The 27,084-nt window shown below is 35.4% G+C and overlaps 1 protein-coding gene across 4 annotated transcripts in view; it reads right to left on the bottom strand.

The window, feature by feature from the left end:
• GALNT13 (polypeptide N-acetylgalactosaminyltransferase 13) overlaps positions 1–27,084 on the bottom strand; it is a 545,013-nt gene that overhangs the window by 57,655 nt on the left and 460,274 nt on the right. For all 4 annotated transcript variants that reach the window (XM_045479868.1, XM_045479870.1, XM_045479867.1 and 1 more), the window contains exon 10: positions 6,659–6,798. In XM_045479868.1, the coding sequence (XP_045335824.1) occupies positions 6,659–6,798 (140 nt within the window). The remainder of the gene's footprint in view (positions 1–6,658; positions 6,799–27,084) is intronic.

The raw sequence follows: 27,084 nt of genomic DNA, 5'->3' as shown, positions 1-27,084 counted from the left end.
ACAGAGACAGCACCTGGATAGAGACAATATCAAAAGGTTTATGTCACTAGGCTGATACAATCCAGATTAAAAAAAAAAAATCCATGCAGGTTAGTATACATCAGATTATTCTCAAGTCAGTGAACCCAACACTATGGGAATCTGCTTTATTTTCATAAAAATATAAAAATGGCCACCAATGTGTACTGACAGTCCTCATCAAGCAACTCTTACTGTAAATGATAAGGTATTGGCATACAGGAAAGTTCAATCTATGTACCTTATCTTTTGAGATGCAAAAGATGATGTGATTTAGGATGATCCTGTGTGATTTTTAAATCAGAACCTTTCTAAGTGTACCCTGGGGCCTCAAAGAATGTTGTTTAAGCAAAACAGTCAACTTCCGGAAAGACCCTGATGTCATCACTGGTACCATATTACCTGAAAACATTACCAATTACTTGGTATTGCCATTAATTCTGAGAAAAATCTAGGCAGCCAACCACTGATGATCTTCATTCATTAGAAATTCCTTACCGATTCTATTTTATTACCTGTATTCACATAAGAAGAGCAGGCTGGTACTTCTCAGACCTGGAAAATTCTTTTGACTCATTGCTTATGGTATGGGGTATCTGTGAATATGTGGCATAGGGCCAACATAGTTTTAACTTTAATTGTTGTCTGCTTTGAGATTCCTTTGTTTACACATAATCTTTTATTGCTTGGAAACAATTTTTAATGACATAAAATTGGGAGTATTTTTCCCACTTGTGTTTTTGTGTTTGAAATCAGCAAGCCTTTTTCTAAATGTTTCTACTCAGCAGCAGCCATGGTAATGTTCTTACCACTTACATAGTTTGTTCATTAGCTTTTGCTCCCTCTGCTGGATTGTAACAGCAAGCAACAATGAGAACTCTCAGTTCTAGAAAAGAGGCATATACTCCCCCCTCACCCTCATACCTTTGCATTTTGAAACCAATATGTAAAATCCATTCTAAAGATAATAATCTAAACTTAAAATAGTTTTTTGCTTTAATTACTCCAACACATGCTTATCTTTCAATTGCACATTATGTTACTCATTATCATTATTTTACATATGTCAACCGCGTTTGGTTTCTCTTTACTTCTAAAGAAAATAGGCACATTTGCAGTGAATTCCAGTTTAATGTTAATGTTTCCATATTATAATTGCTGTAGTGAATATGCATTTAAGTAGATTTTTCTCTTTACCAAATTGTGCATAAATCAGAAGGATGAGTGCAAAATCTATATATTTAAAAAATCCAAGCTGACTGCTTATGTAGACCTGGGTTTAAAATGCCCCAATTTTAAAATTCTGACTATATGACATATTTATCCCTGTCCACACACATACACTCAATGTAAAGAGCATAGAAAATCAAATAATTTCATTTATTTTGGTGGATAACAAAAGCACACAACAAGAATAGAGAGAATTCAGTAAATGCCTAATTGGCATGTAATTTGTTATGATTGCTTGTGCCAATATCTATTTAAGTAATACAATTAGAATTAGTTCTAGTCTATCAGCAATGTGAAGTAAAAAAATTTTTTTAGGTGATAAACTCACTTTATTCTCAGGTGGGTTACACAACCCAACAGCCTTCAAATTAACATCTGATGAAGGAGTAACATTTTTTTTTTCTGTACATAGGCATGTTCAGTTATCCTGGGTTGAAAATTAGCTACTGGACCCCAAAGAGTTTTAGAAACATAATGATGGGCAGAGAGAATGTGCCCGTTTGTGTAAATCATCTAAAAGGAGGCTTCCTCACTGGTTATCCTATTGAAAGGTCAGGAAGACTGTGGATCTATAAATAGATCTGATTACCAACAGAGGGTAAATCTCTAAGCATGTTAGCCTCTGAGTTCAGCTGTCACTGATTGTACCCTCAATCCCTGAAGCCTAGCAGCTTCACATTTCCTATTTTTAGTTACACAAATTTGCTTTTTAACAATATGTATAGAATATGGTACCAATATGCAACAGCACCCTTAACCAAAGCTGCTATGGTTAAAGGATACAAAAGGAAAAAGAAGTTGTGAGGTCAGGAAGGCAATCCAAACTGCACAGGCTAATGTCTAAATGTCTCTGAAGCAACATGCAAGTGTAAATTATGAGCCCCAAGAGTCAAGTCACTTGGCTACAGAAATCCCTTTCTCCTGATACTCCTGTATTCTATATAGCTCACAATGCATTTTTTCCCCTCAAAATGCTGGCCTGTCATTGGTCCAAAAACTTGAGGTGAGACATACGAGTTTAGAATCTTATTTTTCAATCCTATAGTACTGAAATTGGCCTTTACATTTACAAGATCAGAAACTGACATTCTAAATCTCCATAAGCTAAAGAGCTGGTTAAGAAAGAATTTAATGCTATGAAGAACTCAACTTCCTTCTTCCATTATGATATGCTTCCTGAGCCTAAAAGGCACATGCTTCATTAAGCTATTTAAAGGTTTTAGTTCAAAACAATTGCACAGCTTTTAACTTCCCATTGGGAATTGTATGTAATTCATGGGCTGGATAAAGTAATATTTCAATTACCTGAGTAAGATTCAAACATAAGAAATTAAGACACTGATATCAATAATTTTCCTAATGATTATTTTGGTGATGATACAGGATAATGAGAAACTGAATATCACATTTGCATCTTCCAAAACAGCTAAAAATGTTATAAAGAAAAAATTGACAGGGAAGCATTTATATTCACCAGTACACTGTGATATTAAATAACAGGCTTTGAACAACATTGAAGTTTAAGGAAACTTAAAATTGTTAAATGCTACCAATTTCATTTTAAATTAAGTGATGAGCACCTATGAGAAATATACATATTACAAAGAAATCATTTGTTGTCTTGATAAGTAGCTTAGATATCTGATACCACTCTGAGGCTCCCACTACTTGAAAAAAAAATAACCTTCTTGTATAAGGAAAGACAGCTTTTTACTTTCTTCCAAAAATGGTTAATGGCAGGAGGTAAGAAAGAAAAAGCTTTAAGTAAATGTCTGTTGTCCATTAACAGTTGATCCCAAACTCATTATCAAAATGTCCATCTTAAATTATGTATACATGACTATGCAAAATTGAATTGGGAAGTAGTGCTTGGTAAAATTGTCCTTCTGTTTCCATGGAAACAGATGCTAGATTGCATCTCTTTAAGGCTTGTTTTAAAGTGGAAAACTACAGCACATTAATATCCCACTATCCAAGTTTAAAACTTATTATATCTCATAGGTTTTTGAATTTTGGGGGATTTTGAAGCAGCACTTCATAGCATGCCTATGTACTTCATATAGGGCATCTTTTATTTCTTGGGATTTCTTAACTATTTGTGGGTTTTTTTTTTGTTTTTTTTTTTGCCATATCTCCTGCCCCCATTTTGGTAGAATGGGTTAAGAGTAAAGGGTTTCACTTATTTGACTTTGCATCCTTAGCATGTAACATATAGATTCCAACTCCACCTCTTATTTAATGAAAGCACTTTGAATAAACTGTAGTAATACAAGCTATTTTGTCTTTCTAATTATAAGAAAAAGCAAGCTTTAATGTCAGACTAACATGTATTTGAATCCTGACTTTAATAGGTAGCTCAATGACCTATAGGTGAATCACATAAAACTTCTATATGTCAGTTTCCATTTTAAACGGGGATAATAATAAATCCCAAGTCATGGAGTTGAGATTTTTTTAATAAGAAATTAAATACTTTTTAAATATACATGGAATTGTTATAAGGCATCTAGCGTAGTGTTTGACTAAATGAGACATCAGTAAATGGTAGCTATAATAATTACAATAACTGTTACTACTGATGCTGCTCTACTACTCCTTGCAAGGCATTATGCTAGATGCTTTATATCTCCAATCATCACTATAGCCCTTTATGATTGTCTTCACATTGCTAACAGGCAGCAGAGAGGATACCTAGTGCCATTTGAGTAGTAAGCTATGACTTCAGGATTTAAACCTTCCTCTGCTTGCCTCCAAGGTCTGGGATTTTTTCAATACAACATGCTGCCTTTTCTGGATATGTTTCAAAAACCCAGAAAGGTGCAATCTCTCTCTTTCAACCCATTTCTGCACATTAAAATACGGCCAACTGATCTATCACAGAAGACAGCCAATTCAAAATCAGTAGGTTGTACAAAGGAATTTACCCACACTATATTTTTAGTTTTTTAGCAAGTCAGTTAATTAGGTTTCCTTGATGTAGCACAGGAAACCATAAGATTGGATTTAAAGAGAAATTTTTTAATGTTTATTTTCGAGAGAGAGACAGAGAATGAGCGGGGGAGGGACAGAGAGAGCCAGAGACACAGAACTCGAAGTAAGCTCCAGGCTCTGAGCTGTCAGAACATAGCCCCATGTGGGGCCCAAACCCTCGAACTGCAAGATCATGACCTGAGCCGAAGTGGGACAGTCAACCGACTGAGCCACCCAGGCACCCCATAAAATTGGATTTTTAAAACAGAAGTAAATATCTAGGTTCTGTTTTAGAGCCCTTTCTCAGGAGTCACTCTGGTGGCCCCAGAGAATTTCAAAAAAGTCTCCTTACTCTTATCTGTTTTGTTATATGCCCTGGTGATACCTCATTTTAGAAAAAGTAATCCATATTTACTCATTAGCTGGGTCCACTGACTGCAGCCAGAGAAACACTCTACTACAAGAATGGAAACATGCCCTTCTTCTTAGGGTACTGTCAAGTTCACAATTGTTAAACTTTTCAGTAAAGAAATGAAAGAAAGTATTAGATATTGATGATCTTCAGTAGCATTAGATCATAATAACTAGCATGCAAACAGTGTTTTAGTTTAAAAAGCACTTTTTTTAATGTTTTAAATATAAATCACTGTAACATTAGTACTTACGTGGAAATGTTGCATATTTGAAAAACAATGGCAACAACCTCCCCCCAATAAAAGCCAACAAGAATTAAAAACAACAACACCCTGAGGCACAGGACTATTAACTAGAATGACACTTAGAAACTCATACATTCACTGTTATTTACACATGAATTTTTGCACTACATTATTCAGATTAAGGTTAAATAGATGTAAACTGAAAGATTCTATAAAGAGATATTTACATGGTTAACCAGGAAGAGGAGATTTGACAAATAGTGCCAGGATGTGGCACAGAAAAACAGCCTTTAAAAACCAGTTCAGGTAGGGGTCCACCCAGTTTCAGTGTTTTTTTTCTTCAATCATTTTCTACTTAATCATAAATAAATTACATTTATAGATTAAAGTTACAGATTTTTATTTTCAGCAAATGAACCAAAAAAGTGCTAGATTATATTCTATACATTTCAGATATTCTATTATGATCCAAGAAAATGGCAATTTTAACCGAAGGACAGACCTAATTAATAATTATTTTCCAAGTGCATTGCATCATTGCTGTCAAAATTATTTAATTACAGCCAGTATTAAATTAGTTATGATTCTTAAATCTAATCCCTATTTAGTGGAAAATTACAAATGTGGAACATATAATTCATAAAGGAATGGGTTTTAAGTTTGAGACACTGAATATATGTTTATATAGTCATAATGAAACCAACTATGTATTTCTAAAGATAATAGACATTTTAGAAAACAATGGCACAGGGTCAGTGGTTTTCAGTGGGCCTACACAGTCAACACGATTTAAATTACACTGAGATATTAGTCCTCATGGATGTACAAGGAGACTCTCAGAGGCTACACGATGTGTGATATTACAGTAGACTGAGTACCAAAACAGATGACTCCAGTTAACTTCTATTAGGCCAGACAGTAATGCAATTTACAAAAATATAACTGATGCTAATCTTACTATTTGATTTTGCTTTGGAAAATATATATTTTTAAACATATTACTTATATTAACATGTAATGGATATCATCATCATCCATTTTTTTTTTAAGTGGATTCCATGCCCAGCATGGAGCCCAATGTAGAGCTTGAACTCATGACCTTGAGATCAAGAGTCAGATGCTTAGCCAACTGAGCTACCCAGGTGTCCCCAGATAACATGATTTTTTTAAAAAGAAATTTTCAATGTTTATTTGAGAGTGAGCGAGCGCGTGTGAGCACGAGTGGGGAAGGGTCAGAGAGACAGAGGGAGACACAGAATCCAAAGAAGGCTCCAGACTGAGCTGTCAGCACAGAGCCTGACGTGGGGCTCGAACCCATAAATTGGGAGATCATGACCTGAGCTGAAGTCGGACGCTTAACCGACTGAGCCACGCAGGTGCCCCCAGAAAACATTATTTTTAATGGATTAATAAGTAAGTTTTAAAATTATCAGGTTTAGTTTCAATACATTAAATGTAGATTTTATCCCACTTAAACCAAAGCTCTTAGCGTTCACAATAAATTATAAAAGTGGAAGATCCATATGACCAAAAAGTTTCTGACCTGTTGGTAAATAAATAAGAAAATACTAGTCTTAAACTATCCCTTACTTTTGCAAATCTCAGTGATAAAGACCTTTACAGTCTTTGAGACTATAAGTGACTTGAGAATTTACTTAAAATAGATCTATTTAAAAACGCTTAAACCATTTTATTCATAACATAAAAAAACATTGAGTTCCTTAGAAATTGCTCCATTTGCAAAATATATTTATAACTTAACCAAAATAAATAATTCATACCTCACCAAGTGAGTAATAACGTCTTGGGATCTGGGAGTCCGGATAGATGTTTTCAAGGTACCAAGAAAAGGGCTTACACTTCAGATTTTCTCTTAGTGTTTTCCTGACTGACACATCTCCGTAATCCACTTTGACAACACCTGGAATTTTTCAGAGAAACAGGCAAATCAGTTCTATTTTCGTCTTAGTACTGTTTCACTCTGTTTACTTTGCTATCGGTTTTTTTCCCCCTCTATAATTACAATTCCATCAAATTCAAGTGCATTTGCAGCTGCTACTAAACTGATTTTCTTACTAGCAACAAATTAGTACATGAAATAGGTATCCAAAACAGATTTTCCTTTGGTTATGGCTTTTCAAATGCAAATATTTATTACCAAGTACTTACACTTCTTAGATTGAATAATTAATCAAATAAGTGTAAATTGGTATTAATTTAGCATCTCATAATTAAAGCTTAACTGAGCCGTGTGATAATGTAGCTGCTTCTCTTTATTAAAAATTCCAATCCTCATATTTTCCTAGTGTCTTTTACTCACCACCATAGATTTCATGATAAATTTATATAAATAGGATCCTCACAATGAACACTTGTGTGTTCTAACTTTCTCTCTTCTAGAAATTTTACTCTATCTCAGTCTGCCATAGACCTGATTTTTTATTTTTTTCCTGTATTATTTTATTAATTAATGTAAGCCAGCTTGAATTCTTGGATAAGTTAGTAAATAGATAAGAGGTTAGCATACACAAATGACTTATACTCACATATGTACATTAAAAATGCTTAATTTCACTTCATGTAACAGTATAATATATGAAATTAAAACAAATATTTCCATTGATGGTCATAAAAGATGCTTTCCAACTGAGAATTAAAACCAACAATGCTACTGATTTTTACATAAAAAGAAATCATGGTGGTATTATTCATTACTATCAATATTAAAAATGATTTGAATGAAATAATGATGAGAAGATTACATTTCTTAGATTACTTTGAAAAGGTCTCTGTTTAACCTGTTTCCTTTGAGATGAATAAGCAACCAGACTTGGGTACGCGCGTGTGCGCGCGCACACACACACCCAAAGGGCCCAGTACTTGGTATATACTGTCCCAATTAAACAGCAAAACCTAACAATCCTATAAAATAATGAATAATTGTTTAGACCATCCAAATATCTGTAACTAATGTCATTATTTGAGTCACTGTATTCAAGAGGCAACACTCTTGAAGTTCATTACCTGTTAGTTTCCCCCTTCCCCCACTGTTCTTCAAACATTCTTCAGAATTTTTGTTTTTCCAAAATTAAATGCCTTAGTGTTGTTAGAAAGCATTCTGATGATGCTTAAGCAACCAAACCATTTCCTTTTAAAAGACAATATTGATTTTTCTAGCTGGTGTTTGGATGGAAAACAATAAGGTCTTTGGGCTTTTAAAACAGATAAATATTTGCTTTCAAAATAATTCTATTCAGAACTTCCAATCTGGAGTGTAACCTTTAAAAAAAGAGGCTGGAAAACATTTACAAAACAGATCACTACAAGAATTTCTCTTTGTATTAACTGCTACATGAATTGCAATGACCTAATAAACACTCTTGAAAATCATATATAGAGATGCTATATATAGAGTGGGAGGAGGGCTGGAAGAAAGGGAGACACAGAATCAAGAGAAGGCTTCAGGCTCTGGGCTGACAGAACAGAGCCCACACAGGGCTCAAACTCACGAACCATGAGATCATGGCCTTAGACAAAGTCGGATATTTAACCAACTGAGCCACCCAGGCACCTCTTTCCTAGAAGGCATTTATGAGCAGTTTTCTGATTAAAAAGGAGTTTGAAGATTCATTTACATATGTTTTACATTAGATAAGAGAAAATGTTAATTGCCCACATTAGATTTGGCAAAGATTTGGTTGGTGGAAAATGACAGATGCTATTAGAAGAAGCTAAAACCTTCTCACCTTACCACCTCTAAGCCACCCCTTGGCATTGCCACTACAACATGGGTTTGTCTTAGTCCTAGATAATTACTTTAAATTACTGTTAGAAATGTACCAAAATACTATGGGCTTATGTTAATATTTTGGTGTGGATGGCTTTTTCCCTCTGTTTTTACCCACATAGAAATCAGATACTATGAGGGTCAGTATCCAAAATACATAAAGAACTTACACAACTCAATAGCCAAGAAACAATCCAATTAAAAAACAGGCATAAGACATGAAGAGAGTTCTCCAAAGACCTGCAGATGACCAACAGACATGAAAAGATGTTCATCGTCATTTATCATCAGGGAGATCCAAATCAACATTACAATGAGGTATCGCAAGTGTCAAAAACACAAGAAACAAAAGTGTTGGCAAGGATGGGGAGAAAAAGGAACCCTCTTACACTGTTGGTGGGAATGCAAACTGGTGCACCCATTGTGGAAAACAGTATGGAGCTTCCTCAAAAAATTAAAAATAGAACTACCTTACAATCTACTAATCACACTACTGGGTATCCACCCAAAGAATATGAAAATACTAGGAGGGTACATACACCTCTTTTTTATAGCAGCATTATTTCCAATAGCCAAATTATGAAAGCAGCCAAGTGTCCATCAATAGATGAATATATAGAGAAGAATATATAATATTATTCAGCCATGAAACAGAATGAAATCCTGCCATTTGCAATGACATGGATAGAGCTAGAGAGTATAATGCTAGGCAAAATAAGTCAGAGAAAAACAAATACCATATGATGTATCTCATATGTGGAATTTAAGAAACCAAATGAGCAAAGAAAAAAAGAGAAAGACAAACCAAGAAACAGACTCTTAACTATAGAGAACAAACTGATGGTTACCAGAAGGGAGATTAATGGGGAGTAGGTGAAATAGGTGATGGGGATCAAGGAGTACGTTTGTCATGATGAGCACTGGGTGATGTCTGGAATTGTTGAATCGCTATATATACACCTGAAACCAATATAACACTATGTTAACTATACTGGGAATAAAATAAAACTAAAAATAAAAACAACTATTCATTGAGCCCTAAAAAAAGTGATATGTGAGAGACAGCAGTGGTCACCCAACATTCATGCATTTTTCCACATTTCCAGCCCTTGCAGTTATTAGGCAAGGGTATTGACTAGTCCTGGGCATTAAGCTATTAGGGGAAAGGGATAAATGTCACTTCTTGTCCTAAAGACAGACCAGGTATGACACCCTCTGGCTCTTTTTTCATCTATCACAGGGGCTAAGGAGGCCTTGTACCACAGTGGGTACGGCTACAAGATGGTAAGGCCTTTATTAGCCTGTGTCAATGAGAGACTGTGAAGTGTAGCCTGAATTATCCAGTTCCATGGCTTGAATTGATCCCCCCCTCCCATCATCCTGGGTCATTGCTCTATCTTCTATTCTGCTTACGCATTCTCCACTTGTTTCCCAAACTCTTATCTACAACCCAAACCTCTCTAAAGTACTTTATCCAATTGTTTGCCTAGCAATTTCACTGGGATCTAAATAGGCATCCCAAATTTGATATGTCCAAAATAGTCCTCTTGATTTTCCAGCTTCATTCATCCCTAGGGTTCTCCTTTCAGCAGCTACCACAAATGTCCACCCATTTTCTCAGGGCAAAAACATAAGAGTAATTATCTTTAACTCATACACACACATATTCAGCTCATTAGCAATTCCTATTTGTTCTACACTCAAAATATGTCCTCAGCCCCTCAAAAATCCCCTTTGCCATCCTGGTTGCACAATCTCTCATCTCTTGCCTGAACCAGCATTGAAACAGGCTCCTAAATAGTCCCCCGGGCTTCTATAATTCTCCATCTATGCTTTATTCACTATTGCCTACTCCCTGGACAATACAATTGAAATATAAAGTCATGTCACTATCCTGCCCCAAAGCTTCCAATGATTTTTTTCATTGTGCTAAGAATAATTGACAATATCCCAGCCATTGCCTAAGATCCTTCATGAAATGAGTCTTGATTATCCCTATTACCTAACCATCTGTATTCATTTCACTGTAGCCACAATGGCTTTTTTGTATTATTCTTTCCTTTTCTTCAAACATGCCAAGTTCTTTCCCAGCTCACAGCTTCTACTTGTCCTTTTTCCTGTCTAGTATGGTATTAATCAGGACCCTCCATGAGTTGTCCTTCAGTACACTGAAGTGTCTGCTAAGACTTCACTTCCTCAGAGTCATTTTGACCTTCCTACCTAAATGGATCCCTCCCTCCCATCATCCTGCATCATTGCTCTATCCTCTATTCTGTTTAATCATTCTCCAGGGTACTTATAACTAATTGACATTATATTATATTATTGACATCTTATTATATCCCCAAGAAAAATTTTGTATAAATTACTTAATCTCTTGAAGCCCAGGGTATCCTATCTGATAATGTCTCGTGCGATGCTGTGAATACTATGTAATATATGAAAAGAGCACAGTATGTAGTATAGTATACATTATTGGTATATAATAATTACTGAATACATATTGTATATTTTAATGGATATCTCTTGTTTCTGCATGCCTGACATCCATTCTGCCTTCTGATAAGGGCATTCAAATTCTCTTTGAGCAATCACTTCTCTCTCACTTTCAGTTTGTGTGAATTGATAACCACACCGCTCTTCCCATCTTTCTAGCTCCAACTGGGTACATAAACTAAAGGGATATCACCAGGGAATCTTGTTTAAATGCAGATTCTGATTCAGTTGGTCTGAATGAGGCCTGAGAATCTGCATATCTAATAGGTTCCCAGGTGATGCTGCTGTTGTTCAGGCCAAATCCAAGTAACACCCAAGACAATCAAGGCTTTCCATTTTTCCATCTTACACATAACCCATCATGATGATTGGCTCAGGAATGGACCTATGAACCAGCCAGCCTAATAAAAATATATACTCTGAGAATTTTCTAGGACTATTATGAAGTTGAAGCTCTATTTCCTCTGGAATTGCTAGCTGTAAAGATGATTTAAGCCTGGAATTTCTGAGGCTACCATATAGAGAGTGCCTAAGACAGTGACATAAATACAGGAGTGAAATAAACACATAGATAGAAAAAGAAAGTGAAAAAAAGACAAAAATACAGAACAGAGGCCAAGCCAAGATTAAGTCTGCAGATATTTATTGTGTCCCAACTATATACAAGGTACATTTTCTAGACACTTGGGATATATCAATGAACAAAACAAATTAAAAATATCTTCCTCTATGGAGTTTACATTCTAGGGGAGAGAGACATAAACAGTAATACATTCGAAGGTGATACATGTTATGACAAAAATACACTAGTGTGAGGGAGGAATGTTGTAATAGAATTCATCTTAATATGCTATTATTTTTTTTCAAAGGCAGCTTATAAAAGTTTCAAATTTTTAAAGTAAGTCTTTCAGTGAGACTTGCAGAGACACTGGGGAAGCTCTGACAATTAGATAAAGCTTCATAATAAGTTAAAAAGATTATTTTTATCAACTCATGATTTGTAAGTGTGATTAATAGGTAAATAACAAGTACAGTTTTGTTATCCTTTATTTAATAACCTGTCCTTTGTTCATCATTTTAAAATCTATTTTTTTTTTTTAACGTTTATTTATTTTTGAGACAGAGACAGAGCGTGAACAGGGGAGGGGCAGAGAGAGAGGGAGACACAGAATCTGAAACAGGCTCCAGGCTCTGAGCTGTCAGCACAGAGCCTGACGCGGGGCTCGAACTCACAGACCGTGAGATCATGACCTGAGCTGAAGTCGGACGCTTAACCGACTGAGCCACCCAGGCGCCCCTTAAAATCTATTTCAAGGTAGTATTAAATTTAGATATGTAGAGCAATCATGCTTTAAATTTTTAAATTGATAATAAATTGAAGATCAATAATCTCAGTTAAGTTCTTCCTTAGTAGATGGCTAATAAGCCTATAGTTCTGGTTCCCTATAATCAACGTACCTGATGACAGAATGGCCTGATTATAGGCCAAAGCTTAGAGTTTTATATGCAAGAATATATATTGCAGCACAGCTTAATGTGGAGAGAAGGGGAAATTATTTCCTTCAATCAGGAATATGTAAGTAGATCAATGGTATGTATATCTAATTATCAAAATACTTATATTGAAACAATTAGGTCTATGAGAATATGGAAAAATGTTAATAAAATACAGATAAATTTAAATATATATAAATATTTTTATTGTCATTATAACTAAATAAAACAAATGTGAAACAAAAAACAGAAAAAAAACAGCACATTCCCTTTGCTACTAAAGGAGAGGAAAAAAAAACTTTTAAAAAAATCTTTTTCCTTAAGCACACTTAAAACTATGCAGCTAATCAGTGTTTTTTATGTACAATGATATCATATTAACAATATACTTGTATATTAGACTATTATACATAGTTTCAACTCAATTTTTTAATATACTTTCAAAATTCCTTATTAATAGAAAATCACCTTCTTTCTTTTTTCTTTTTTTTTTTATTTTCTTATTTACTTTGAAACTTTATCAGGAGCTTTATGGATGAAGATCTGCATTTCTTTCTCCTCAAAAGTATTCATAATAAAGAATCATTTTTAAATATTTATTTACTTATTTTGAGAGAGAGAGTGAACACAAGCAGGGGAGAAGCAGAGAGAGAGGGGAGAGAGAATTCTAAACAGTCTCTGTGCTGTCAGCACAGAGCCAGATGTAGGGCTTAAACTCAGGAACTGTGAGATCATGATCTAGGCCAAAACCAAGAGTTGGTCGCTTAACCAACTGAGCCACCCAGGCACCCCTAAAAATAATTTTTAAGCCACTTAGAGATTATTATATTCTAGAGTATTTAAATACTATATTTCAAATTTTTTTTAACTGAAAACTATTCTTTTAAGTCACCATTTTAATTTTTATCTGTTCTTGATATACACACAAATTACTCAGGCTCATAACCACTCACTAGGAAGTTACTGGGTAGAATTACATTAACAGGCTGATGGCACATGCCAGCTAATAATATATAGTGATTATCTATTGAATTTAATATTTCCTATTATTACTGCAATTTTATTTTAATGGAATAAAAATGAGACGATGAATTGTGCAATGATTATAGCTTCTACTGAGAGATATATCACATAGAAGCTGCAAATAAAAGACAACTTCTCAATTTATTTAAGTCTGTCTGATTCCATAGTCAATAGTTTGGGTAGGTCTTGAGGCTACATTTTCTAGGTAATTGCCTCAAACTTCAGTTCAATTTGGTAATAAAAACCTCATTTTCAACTGCTTACTCCCAGATCAAGGAGAATATGGGAAATAAGAAAAGTGAATCTTTGCAATGGCCTTTAAAAATAAAGGTCAATTTAGTATCATTTAAGGCAAATGGACTATAAAATCTATGGTAGGAAAAAGAAATCCAAGTAAGGATGTTCAAGGCAGTGTTTAGGACACTAGAACAGCCAGATTATGTAGTCATCTTCTCCGTATTCTATGGAAAATGCAAAGGAGATATGGAGCCAATAAAAATACCAGTGATCTAGGGGCACCTGGATGGTTCAGTAGGTTAAACGTCTAACTTCAGCTCAGGTCATGATCTCGTGATTCGTGGGTTCGAGACCCATATCAGGGTCTGTTTGGACAGCTCAGAGCCTGGACCCTGCTTTGGATCTGTGTCTCCCTCACTCTCTGCCCCTCCTCGCTCACCCTCTGTCTCTCTTTCTCTCAAAAAATGAATAAACATTAAACAGATTTTTAAAAAATACCACTGATCTACTTGCATGAATTTGTTTTTTATCCCTCAGCAGTAAGGAAAAGTTTGCACACAATTTACATATTGGTCTTTTTAAAACCTCTTAGAGGGGCACCTGGGTGGCTCAGTGGGCTAAGCGCCCAACTTCAGCTCAGGACATGATCTGGTGGTTTGTGAGTTTGAGCATCATGTCGGGCTCTGTGCTGACAGCTCAGAGCCTGGAGCCTGCTTCAGATTCTGTATCTCTCTCTCTCTTTGCCCTTTCTCTGCTCACACTCTGTCTCTCACTCTGTCCAAAATAATATAAAAAACATTTAAAAATTAAAAAAAAAACTTCTTATAGTTATTTGAGATATATTCATTGCAGATAATTCTAAAACATTAATAAATACGAAAAGTAAAATAAAAATCAATTGTAATATGGCTATATTTACCTTATGGTATTGATTTTTCTAGATTTCTATTTATGTATAACTGTAAGATACATTTCTTACAAAAAATGATTCTGTAATATGTATAATGTAATATTAACTTGCAATGTAATTTTTTGCTAAAACAGTATGTCATGATAACTTTTCAGGTCAACTAAACTCTTCTATACCTTCGTTTTTAATGCCTCTGTGGTATTCTATTTTATGAATTAGTAATAACTTAATCCATTTCCTATACTTGGACATTCAAGTTATTTCTAATTTCGGACTTTAAAATCAATGAACATCTTTGCACGTTTTTATCATGTCTTTTATTTCATTAGGATAATTTTTTGGAAGCAATGTATTTTGATAAATTATATGATTTCAAGACATATATGTGTGTGTGTATATATATATATATATATATATATATATATATATATATATGTATATATAAAACTAACCTGCTTTCCAGAAAGGTTGTTCAAATTTACATACCTTCTTACAGTGTAGGAAGCTAATTTCCCTTCCAGAACACTGGCTATTTTAATTTATCCTTTAATTTACCATTTTTTAAATAATGTGAAGGTAAATGGTATTATATTACTATTTAAAATTGATTACTAGTGACTTCTGGGGAAGATGGCAGAAGAGGAGTATGGTAAGCTCACCTCATCCCATAGATACAACTAGATAACACCTACATGACTATAAATAACCCAGAAAACAATGAGAAGACTGGCAGAACAGACTCTCCACAGCTAAATGTACAGAAAAGGCCACATCAAAGAGGTTAGGAAGGCTGGGGAGGAGGTCAGGAGCTAAATAGACCCGTGGGACTGTACACCGGAGGGAGGGATGCCATGGGCACAGGAAGAGAACGAAACAGACCTTCATACCAGGCACCCCAGCCCCAGGGAACTCACATAGGGAAGACAATCCCCATAATATTTGGCTTTGAAAACCAGAGGGGCCTAATTTCATAAGTTCTTACAATTAGGAGGGCTTAATTATAACTTTAAAAATCAGCAGGTTGAGCTATAGCGTAGAAGCAACAAGTTGAAAAATGCCTATTGTATATGAGAGGGAGATTTGTTTGCTAATCTCAAAGCTTATGCTGGAGAGGCAGGGATCCTTGAGAGACTTCTTCAAGAACAAAAGATCTGGCAGGTGCCATTTCTCTCCTCTGGCCCCCAGCCTAGATACACAGGCACCTACAGGAACTAGCATGCCCCCTCCAGCCAGGCCTCAGCTCCAGGCCCCTTCCCACAGCAGACACGTGAAAACTTTCCTAGCACCCCATGCCCTGTACCTGCATTCTCCCATAGACCTATTTTCTCCACTATGCTCTCAGCTAGAGCCCATCCACGGTGGTGCCACAAACCTGGCAGTGTATAAGCAGCCCCAATAGGGGCCAGCATCACTCCAAAGTAACTGCTGCCCTGGGGAGATAGGAAGACAACCACATGCTCCAGTACAACTGCAGTCTCTGCAATGGGCTGGAGGCAGAAATCTGGTCTGACTGCAGGCCCCATGGACCAACAAATACTTCCCAGGAAACAACATAGCAATAGCACCCGACAATTCAGTGCTATTGCATCTCTGGCAAATGCCTAACTTAAACCCAAAGTGGCCCTAGACTGGCCCACTAATAACACAGGGACCAAACCCTGCCCACAACAGGCAAAAAGAGCCATTGCCATATGTGAAAAACCCACAGCCAACATCATAATAGTGAAAAACAGATTTTCCCTGAAGATGAGGAACAAGACAAGGATGCCCACTCTTAACCGCTTTTATTCAACATAGCACTAGAAATCCTGGCCATAGCAATCAGACAAGAAAAGTAAACAAAAATCCATCTAAATTGTAAGGAAGAAGTAAAACTTTCACTATTTGCAGATGACATGATAGTGTGTGTGTGTGTGTGTGTGTGTGTGTGTGTGTATATATATATATATAAAGACTCCATGAAAAAAAAACTACTAGAACTGATAAATAAATTCATAAGGTTGCAGATACAAAATCAATATACAGAAGTGTATTTCATTTCTGTACATTAATAATGAAGCAGCAGAAAAATTAATAAAAGGATCCCAATTAGAATTGTACCCAATATAATAAAATACCTAGGAATAAACTTAAAGGAGGTGAAAGACCTGTGCTCTAAAAATTATAAAACATTGATGAAATTAAAGATGACACAAAGACATGGAAATCAACACTAAAAAATAATTCAATTTTATTTATTGGTTTGCCTTTAAAAAAGGCAAACCAAAATCACAATGAGATGTCACCTCACACTTGTCAGGATGGCTAAAATCGAAAACAGAAGAAACTACAAGTGTTGATGACGATGTGGAGAAAAAGGAACCCTCTTGCACTCTTGGTGGGAACACAAGCTATTGCAGCAACCATAGAAAACAGTATGGAGGTTCCTCAAAAAAATTTAAAGTAGGGGCACCTGGGTAGCTCAGTGGGTTAAGTGTCCAACTTCCGCTCAGGTCATGATCTCACTTCCTTCGTTGGGCTCTGTGCTGACAGCTTGGAGCCTAGAGCTTGCTTCAGACTCTGTGTCTCCCTCTCCCCCTCCCCTGCTCACACTCTGTCTCTCTTGGTCTCTCAAAAATAAACATTAAAAAAATAAAACTGATTACTAGTGAGAATTCTTCTGGCAACCTTGCTAATTTTTTCTTTTCTGAATTGCCTATCCTTCCCCTTTTCTGAGATCTCCATAGAAGTGTTCACTTTTTGATGTTTAAGCACCCCTGATATAAATATATTTGGGGGGTGGGGTGTCCGGGTGGCTCAGTCAGTTAAGAGTCTGACTTCAGCTTAGGTCATGATCTCACCTTTTGTGAGTTTGAGTCCTGCATCTGGCTCCATGCAGACAGTATGAAGCCTGTTTGGGATTCCTTCTCCCTCTCCCTCTCTCTCTCTCTCTCTCTCTCTCTCCCTCCCTCCCTCCCTCCCTCTCTCTGTCCTTCCTCCCACTCATGCACAATCTCACACAAAAAAAGTGAAGTACAGTAAAACATTAGTCTGTAACTTGTTCTGCAAGCATTCTGCAAGATGAGCAAACGTTTCTAATAAATTTTAACTTGATAAACGAGTGGTATCTTGCATCACTTCATAAACACTGAATGTCACAAGATTACAATTGAGCCAATCAGTGGTTCTTCTCTTTCTCTCACTCACTCACTCACTGTGGGATGGTGGGTGATCATCCCTTATGCCAATGCTTAGTCTCAGGCCACAGTGTTTGGCAGAAATCTGATTTTTCAAAACATTGGAAGGTGCCCACAACTGTCACTAGTGTATTTTTTGTCACTTCAGAGCACCCATGGACAGTCCTTTGCTTTTCCATGCAAGAGTAGCTTAGGAATGCTTTGCTTCATTCTAGGTCAGGCTGCCTGCAGATATAGACCCTTTTCCTCTGCTGCCTCATTGCTAGTTATATTACCAGTATATGACAAGAGTTTATTAATACTGTACTGTAGTCAACATCTGTGCGAGCATATATAATGTCCCTCATGCAGAAACAGGTTGAAAAGAAAGGCGGTAAGAAGGAGATAATTACGTTGGAAGTTAAGAAGGGAATCATATAGAAATACAAATGAGGTAGGCGAGTGGCCGAAATTGCAAGGTTTTATAAGAAGTCCTCGTCTGCATCTAATCTGGAGAGGAGGAGAAGATTTTATAAGAAGAAAAAGAGGAATCATTCACTTCAAATGACGTTAGGTATATGTGTAAAATGTGAGAAACAGTGCAAAATTTTATAGAAAAGCACCAACCAAATAAGGCTGTAGCAGTGCGAACGGTGAATCTTTTTAATGACACTGCAATGTCACATTTCTGTGAAATCCTCAAAAGGCAGTAAAAGCAAGTGTCATCGGATAGGTTCCTATTAAAGTTGCACGAAAAGAAAAAGATTCCACTGAGCCAATAGATAGTGATGATTCCATTAGTGATAGTGAAAGTCATACTACATGATAACCCTCCTCTCTCTCGTCTCCCTCACATCAGCCATGAAAGTTTTCAAAGGTAAGTGCAGGTTAATGTGTTTATTTTTCTTTATATTTTGTATTTTCTTTATTATTTTGTATTAAATACTGTAATCATTTTTATATGAATATTTTGGGGTTTTGGAACGAATCATGTGAGTTTCCATTATTTGCTTTGATTATACACATGCTTTGGATTACAAGTATACTTCCAGACTGAATTATGCTCACAAACCAAGATTTTACTCTATACTGGGGACATCTCTTGCAAATATTTAAATTTTCAAGTGCTTATTTTTGCAGTACAAAAAAAAAACTTTCCCTTTGTTTTCTGCCCTTTATATTATGCTTAGAAAGGCCCTTACTATCCTAAGATGTAAAAAATGCCTAGCCATATCTTCTAACATTCTTAAAATTTTTCACTTCATATTTTTTTCATTTAATTATCTGAAATTAATTTTAGTGTATCTCCAACCATGTTCCTTTTGGCTTTTGCTGTTTTTGTTTCTTAGTACATATAGTATACATATTTTTTAAAATGATTCACTTGTCTTTCCTTCAGTTTGCTTTAATTAAGGACACTTAACTAGCTCTGTAATATATCTTATTGCTTGAACCATCTGTAGGCTATCCACTTTTGTAACCTAAATTTTATGTAGGATCAACTTAGTATAATATAGAGCTGGGATTTTATTTTTTAAGTTTGTTTATTTTGCGAGAGAAAGAGGGAGAGAGTGTGTGTGTGCACAAGCAGGGGAAGGGTAAAGAGAGAGGAGAGAGAGAATCCCAAGTAGGCTCCATGCTGCCAGTACAGTAGAGCTATGCTTTTAGATGACATTATTTTGACCACTCTGAAATCTAAACGAGAATTTGCTTTATGATATTGGTTTTCATTAAGGGTAAATTAACAAAAAAACCCTGCATTATGGATAAGCTGAGGTCCTTGAGTATCTCATCACATAACATTGTTTGCTTTGTTTTTAATAAGAAGCCTCAGTAGCAATTTCTTTTATGAATCTAGAAACAGGAAAGGTTGTATTTTTCCTTAACAACTGATATGTTTTTATCCTACAAACACTGATAACTTTATAGCTGATAAGGTAGCTTTCTATATTCTCTCCAGTGTATCATATGAATTTAGAATTTAGGAAGACATCTCAAACCATTCTTGGTTTAGGACAAACATCCATCCATCCAACCACTGATGGTATAGTATGGTTTGGTTCAATATCAGAAGTATTAAAAAAATACAAACAGCATTCTTTAAAGGACTTCATTCTCAAAATTCCACAATAAACACTTTTTTGTATACTTTCTCATTAAGTCTCTATAACTTCTCTATTATGGTGGCTTTGGTTTAAAGATGAAAGTTAAGTAACTTGCTCAAGCTTACTTAGAAAATAGCAGGAGAAGGATTAGAAGTCACTCATACCCATCTAATATTTAACTCCATGCTCTTACAAACCATTCTGCCAATGGGAGCAAAACACTGAAGAAACTTTGAAAAAATCTATACAGAGATATCATTCTCTAGATGGCAGTACAAAACATGGTAATTATCATTCCTTAAAGTATAGAATAGGATCCACTTGGAAAATTCTCCCCGTCTCAACAGATCAATGTGATCCAGGATACTGGACAAACTTGAATTTACAGAGACAAATGATCAGTAATGATATAAGTGGAATTTATTCTACTGATAGGACAATTAAATACAAGCTGGAAAGTTTCAGTGTGCAATTGACTAACCAATGTATTTCTGTAAAGTGCTTCACAAATTGTACATTATTCATCACTAGTTCCATAGAATGCTAGATATAATTGTGTCTTCAGTTCTTGACACATACTATATTATTATATCATCCCTGAAATAGTGATATATTTTATAATCAATGTTATCTTACATTTGCTCCTTGCATCTTACATATGAGAAAAGACAACTGTAGTGTAGGCATGGCTTGACCATGTGCAAACTTGTTTTTCTCTTTGTGGTAAACTAGAAAATTGCAATTTTAGTAATTAATTAATGAGCATTTAAATCAATGAGCATTTAAATACATCCCTATTGCCTGAAAAACTTCCATTTGATACTTCTAGTAAAACTAAGAAAGTGTCAGGGTACCTGGCTTGCTAAGTCAGTAGAACATGCAACTTGATCTCAGGGTTGTGAATTCAAGCCCACGTTGGGTGTTAGAGAATACTTAAAAAAAAATCAAGAAAGTACTAAAATGAAAATTTGCCAAATGGTTGCAGGGACTTGAAAGAAAATCCCAGGGATGACAATGTTTGTAGACATACTACATCACCGATCATCTTGATGGCATTGAGAACAGAGTAGATGGAAAACACGTACATACCAGCAAATCTGACCCAAAAAGTGATTCAAACGAGTCAACCTCAAAATATGAAGTTTCTTGATCAATTTACTTTTCTTATTTAAAAAAAAAATTCTATGTATGTACAAGAATGAGATATGATCAAAAAGCTGTCTGAATTAGTTTGTGTCTTGAAACACTTTAAAAGGGACACAATAATTCTAAGTGATGAGGTTTTACACTATAGTTTAATTGGAACTTTTTATTAGTGGTATATAATAAAATGGTGATCTTTAAATTGATGGCAGCTTAAATTAGATTAAATGCAGTACTTACACATTTATTATCTGGTCATATTTTAATAAAAACAATGAGTTAAACACAGGTAACTTTACTACAGGACTTCTCATAACTTTTCTTATGATGAAGAGTATTAAAGATATCCTAGGGGCGCCTGGGTGGCGCAGTCGGTTAAGCGTCCGACTTCAGCCAGGTCACGATCTCGCGGTCCGGGAGTTCGAGCCCCGCGTCGGGCTCTGGGCTGATGGCTCAGAGCCTGGAGCCTGTTTCCGATTCTGTGTCTCCCTCTCTCTCTGCCCCTCCCCCGTTCATGCTCTGTCTCTCTCTGTCCCAAAAAAAATAAATAAACGAAAAAAAAAATAAATAAATAAAATAAATAAAGATATCCTAACTGGATAATATTTCCCAAACTTATTTGTCCTTTTCCAAAATTTTGAGACAATGCTCCATTGAAAACATTTTGAGAAACACAGCTTTATTGTGTTTTCTATGTCTAAACCAATACATTAGTCATTCACAGGACATAAACTGATATTAGAGAAAAATCTTTGTGGGGAAAAATTCTATATGCTTTTCAAATTTTTTCCATTAGGAAGTTTCCATCTTAAGATTTTAATTAAACCAAGAAAATGGTATGAAATACTTATACATATTTGTTAATGTATTTATGTTCAGTTCTTAGAATAGTATCTGGCATTAATGGACATTCTTTAGATATTAATTGCACTACTCTCTGGCATATGCTCTCTTTTCTCCTGTTCTTCCCATCTCATTCTTTCTCTGCCTCACATATATGTATGTATAAGAAATATGGCTCTATATAATTTGCTTTCATGACTTAAAATGACTATATGTATTAAACATGTTTTGACATATATATATATTATAAATAGACCATGAGAAGATGCTCAAATATACATACATATATACACACGTGTGTATATACATATGTACACATGTATGTGTATGTACACATGTGCACGTGTGTATACATATGCACACATGTATATGCATGTATACATATAAAAGTATGTATGCATGTATACATACACATACACATATGCATGTATACACACACACACACGTTAGAGGGGGGAGAGTGAGTTTATGCAAAGTTTGGTTCCAAAGTGCTACTTGGTCTCATTAATAATTATTAGTATTTATTAAAGTGCATTTTCCTAGTTTGTATTTAGTCAGCACTCTTGTCTGCAGAGCCAATAAGGAAGTCTAATTATGTTTTTGAATTATGGGAAAAAAAGGAAAAAAAAAACCCTAACACGACCCAGAAAAACTAGTGTGAATTGATTATCCCATCTTATTATGGCAAACGATATCTGAGATTATATTACGGGACGTGTTAAAGGCAATATTAAGTACACATAGTCAATTCTTGATTATCAAGTTTAACAGAATGTAAACCTAGGGTATATAATTTTTCTCAGAATGACTTCTATAGCATTAAATATTTCTATTTATGCAGCAAAGGAAAGGAATCCTGATTATATGCAGATATGATTAAAGGAGATTAAGAACACACCAGTGCACTTAAGGAGTGATTCACACTGCCTGAGTTTGAATTCTGTTTTGCTACCTACCAGATGTGTAATTTGGGGCACTATAAGCAACCTCACAAGGCCTCAGTACTTTCCTCTATTAAATGGGCATGATAATAGAACCTCCTTCAAAGTGTTAGTGTGCTTATTCACTGAGTTAACATGTAAAACAAATAATGCATGATACATAGTAAGTGCTCACTAAATGCTACCTGTTATGTTCGTTGTTTTATGGTGGATATGGACTCTGAGGGGCACTTCATTCCCTAATAGAGAGTAGGCTGGTTATTCTCTGAGCCTGTGCACTTGTTGTATATTAGACGAATAAAGTGGGAAATCAACAACTTAACTTTGGCCCAGCTGCCCTTTCAGTGAGAAGTATACCATGAACTGCTTTTAAGACTCCTCAGAATGGCACTACTATGGACACCATTCAAGGTCTCTACCCAAGCATTTTTGTAAACCCAAATTACTAATAAAATGAAGCTGAAGTGCCACACGTCTCTGCACCAGCCACTTTCCCCATCCATATTTGTGCACTGCTGTGATTGTCACACATAAGCCACACAAGAAAAACAAATTCCATAATCATGGTCTTTCAGTGTAGATGATACGCTACTAAGTACAGTATGAGTTAAGATTAAAAAAAAACATTCTAGGAGAACACACTGATTTTATGTTTTGAAAGAAAAATTGCAAAAGTATACTCAGTCTCCATTGTCAACAGATTTCCCCCTTGTTTCCTAAACATACTATAAATGAGTGAGCTGGGAAAGGCTGAAGGAGAGCCATTAGTCACCCCCTGGGACACTGTGCCATTACTGTGGAACAGCCAATGACAAAAATTTCAATAAGCATGAGTTTGACTTATGATGTTGGGAATGGTCGAGTAACATATTACTCCTGGGTTTCCCATGTGCAGTATTTATCTTCTTCCAGCGCTAGTCATGTCAAAGACTTGATGTGGAAAACAACACAAAGTTTATTTATTGCATACATAAGATGCAGTTCACAAACCAGACTTAACATTGGTTGGCATGACAACTTCTCAGCAGTTACTACACAAGAGCAACATTCAGTAATGATGAAAACAGGCCAAGTGTGTCAGCTGTGCTATTGTGATGCTAAAATATCCTTCTACATAATAGTCTAGTACCCCATTATACAGACAATTCTAACATGTCTCTCTTCTTTTTTAGAGCTTTGTATTATTCTTAGGATGTCACTGGGCTAAGTCTATACTACCCTCTAATTGAACGAGGCCTCTGGGTCCATACAGGGGATTGGGCAGCTGAAGGGAAAGGCAGAATGCCAACATCTTGCATCGTTGCATGCTTGCAATGTAGTTTTTTGTTTTCTGGTGAGGATGTGATTTGTCTAGAGGAAACCAAAGCATTCTGAATCACATCATAGCTATGGTATTCAAATACAAACTCTGAAGGATATCAGTATTCTTTAAAATGTAAATGATCTTGCAGATGCTGTTTAGGCTTCTCACGTTATTTCTTCTATCCTCTGACTTTACTTGTTGCCAGCAGGTTAAAACCTCAAAATCAGTGGTCAAAAGACAGAGGAGTAGTTACTGAAAACTGATGGAAAAAAAATTCAAAGCAGTGGAAATTTACTGATTAACAACTGTATAAAATCACAAAATTGTGGCAAAAAATTATTACTGTTTGAGTTACAACTGACCTTTCATGGATGGAAAACGTAGGTAAGGCTCAAAAAGTTGATTAGACCTGTGTGAGGTAGCACAGCTGATAAGAGAGTTTATATCGGAACCCAGGTCTCTTGATTTCCTGGTCAGTGCCCATAATTCTGCTCTTTCACTCAACTTGTTTTCATTGTTTCTCTGTTACATATTGTGCTCGCTGATATGGATGTTGAACAAAAACTATAAATGGTTTCTTCCCTCACAGCCTAATCAGTAATCAAATAACTAACACAAAGAATTTCATAATCTAATGACAAATTGCCATCTTATTATTCCACTTTTTGAATATTTAGATACAAATGAGAAAAATTTCATGTTTAACTACATTCCTGCTGCTGAATTGGAACAATTTTAAAGCAATTTTAACTGATTTTAGTCACATATTAGGATATTTGCTATTGCAGATATTAGTCATTAAGATAGTTCTTTATTAATATTTTCATGGGGCTCAATGATCTTAATCCCTTTCATATTTTTTTATGTAGTCCTTAATCTTGCATTTTTCCCCTTCCTGCCCAGTATTCAGTGTTTACTGAGGTAAGAAGTACTCTACAAAGTAGTGTTACTGATTTCATCACAAGTTTTTAAGAACGTTAAAAATTATATTGTTACCATATAGTATAATTACAGATTTCTGCTTGATGATAAACCAGTGTTTCCTGTTTCAGTATTGCACATAACATAAACACTATTGGACTTAATTCATATCCACTAATTATTAGCATATTAGCATGCTTTTACATTTTAAATGGTTGCTAGGTACTTAATTTTTTAGTGTTTTTTTTTTAATTTTATATATACAACATGAGAATCAAATAGCCTTCTAAGAAACTATGTGGGAAAATATTAGACAATGTCAATAAACCAAATATGAATTTCTTTAACATTATCAACACTATTCATAACTCTATGGTCAACTGATCTTCAACAAAGCAGGAAAGAATATCCAATGGAATAAAGACAGTCTCTTCAACAAATAGTGTTGGGAAAACTGGACAGCAACATGCATAGGAATGAAACTGGATCACTTTCTCATACCATACACAAAAATAAATTCAAAATGGATGAAAGACCTAAATGTGAGACAGGAAACCATCAAAATCCTAGAGGAGAACACAGGCAACAACCTCTTTGACCTTGGCTGTAGCAACTTCTTACTAGACATGTCTTCAGAGGCAAGGGAAACAGAACCAAAAATCAACTATTGGGACTTCATCAAGATAAAAAGCTTCTGCACAGCAAAGGAAATAATCAACAAAACTAAAAGCCTACAGAATGGGAGAAGATATTTGCAAATGACCTATCTGATAAAGGGTTAGTATCCAAAATCTATAAAGAGCTTATCAAACTCAACACCCAAAAAACAACCCAGTTAAGAAATGTGCAGAAGACATGAATAGACATTTTTCTAAAGAAGACATCCGGATGACCACAGACACATGAAAAGATGCTCAACATCACTCATCATCAGGGAAATACAAATCAAAACCACAATTGGATACCATCTTACACCTGTCAGAATGACTAAAATTAACAACTCAGGAAACAAGTGTTGGTGAGAATGTGGAGAAAAGGAGAACCCTCTTACACTGTTGGTGTGAATTGAAACTGGTGCAGCCACCCTGGAAAACAGTATGGAAGTTCCTCAAAAAGTTAAAAATGGAACTACTGAATGACCCAGCAATTGCACTGCTAGGTATTTACCCAAAGGATACAAAAATGCTGATTTGAAGGGGCATATCACCCCAATGTTTATAGCAGCATTGTCTGCAACAGCCAAATTATGGAAAGAGCCCAAATGTCCATCGACTGATGACATGTGTGATGTACACACACACACATACATAAACACACACACAATGGAATATTACTCAGCTATCAAAAAGAATGAAATCTTGCCTATTGCAACAACATGGATGGAGCTACAGTGTGTTATGCTAAATGAAATAAGTCAGAGAAAGACAAATTCCATATAATTTCACTCATATGTGGAATTTAAGGAACAAAACAATTAAAGGGAAGGGAAAAATGAAGAGAGAGGAAAGCAGACCATAAGAGACTCTTAACTATGGAGAACTGAGTGTAGATAGAATGAGGTGGGTGGGGCAATGGGCCAAATCGGTGATGAGTATTAAGGACACTTGTGTTGAGCACTGGGTGCTATGTATAGTTGCTGAATCACTAAATTCTACTCCTGAAACCAGTATTACAGTATGTTACCTAACTAGAATTTAAATAAAAATTTGAAAAAAAATTAATATTACCTATACTAAAGCATATTATGTTAATTTTGATTCATAGCTTCTTCATAACCAAGGTCTCTACTCTTAAATATGGTCAATAGTAACATTAACAAATGGTTAAGATCTTATCAAACCTTGTTAAC

The sequence above is a fragment of the Leopardus geoffroyi genome, chromosome C1 (assembly GCF_018350155.1).
Source record: "Leopardus geoffroyi isolate Oge1 chromosome C1, O.geoffroyi_Oge1_pat1.0, whole genome shotgun sequence".
NCBI classification, from domain to species: Eukaryota; Metazoa; Chordata; class Mammalia; order Carnivora; family Felidae; genus Leopardus; species Leopardus geoffroyi.
The sequence above is the reverse complement of the archived record's forward strand: the minus strand, read 5'-3'. Positions and strand labels throughout refer to the sequence as shown.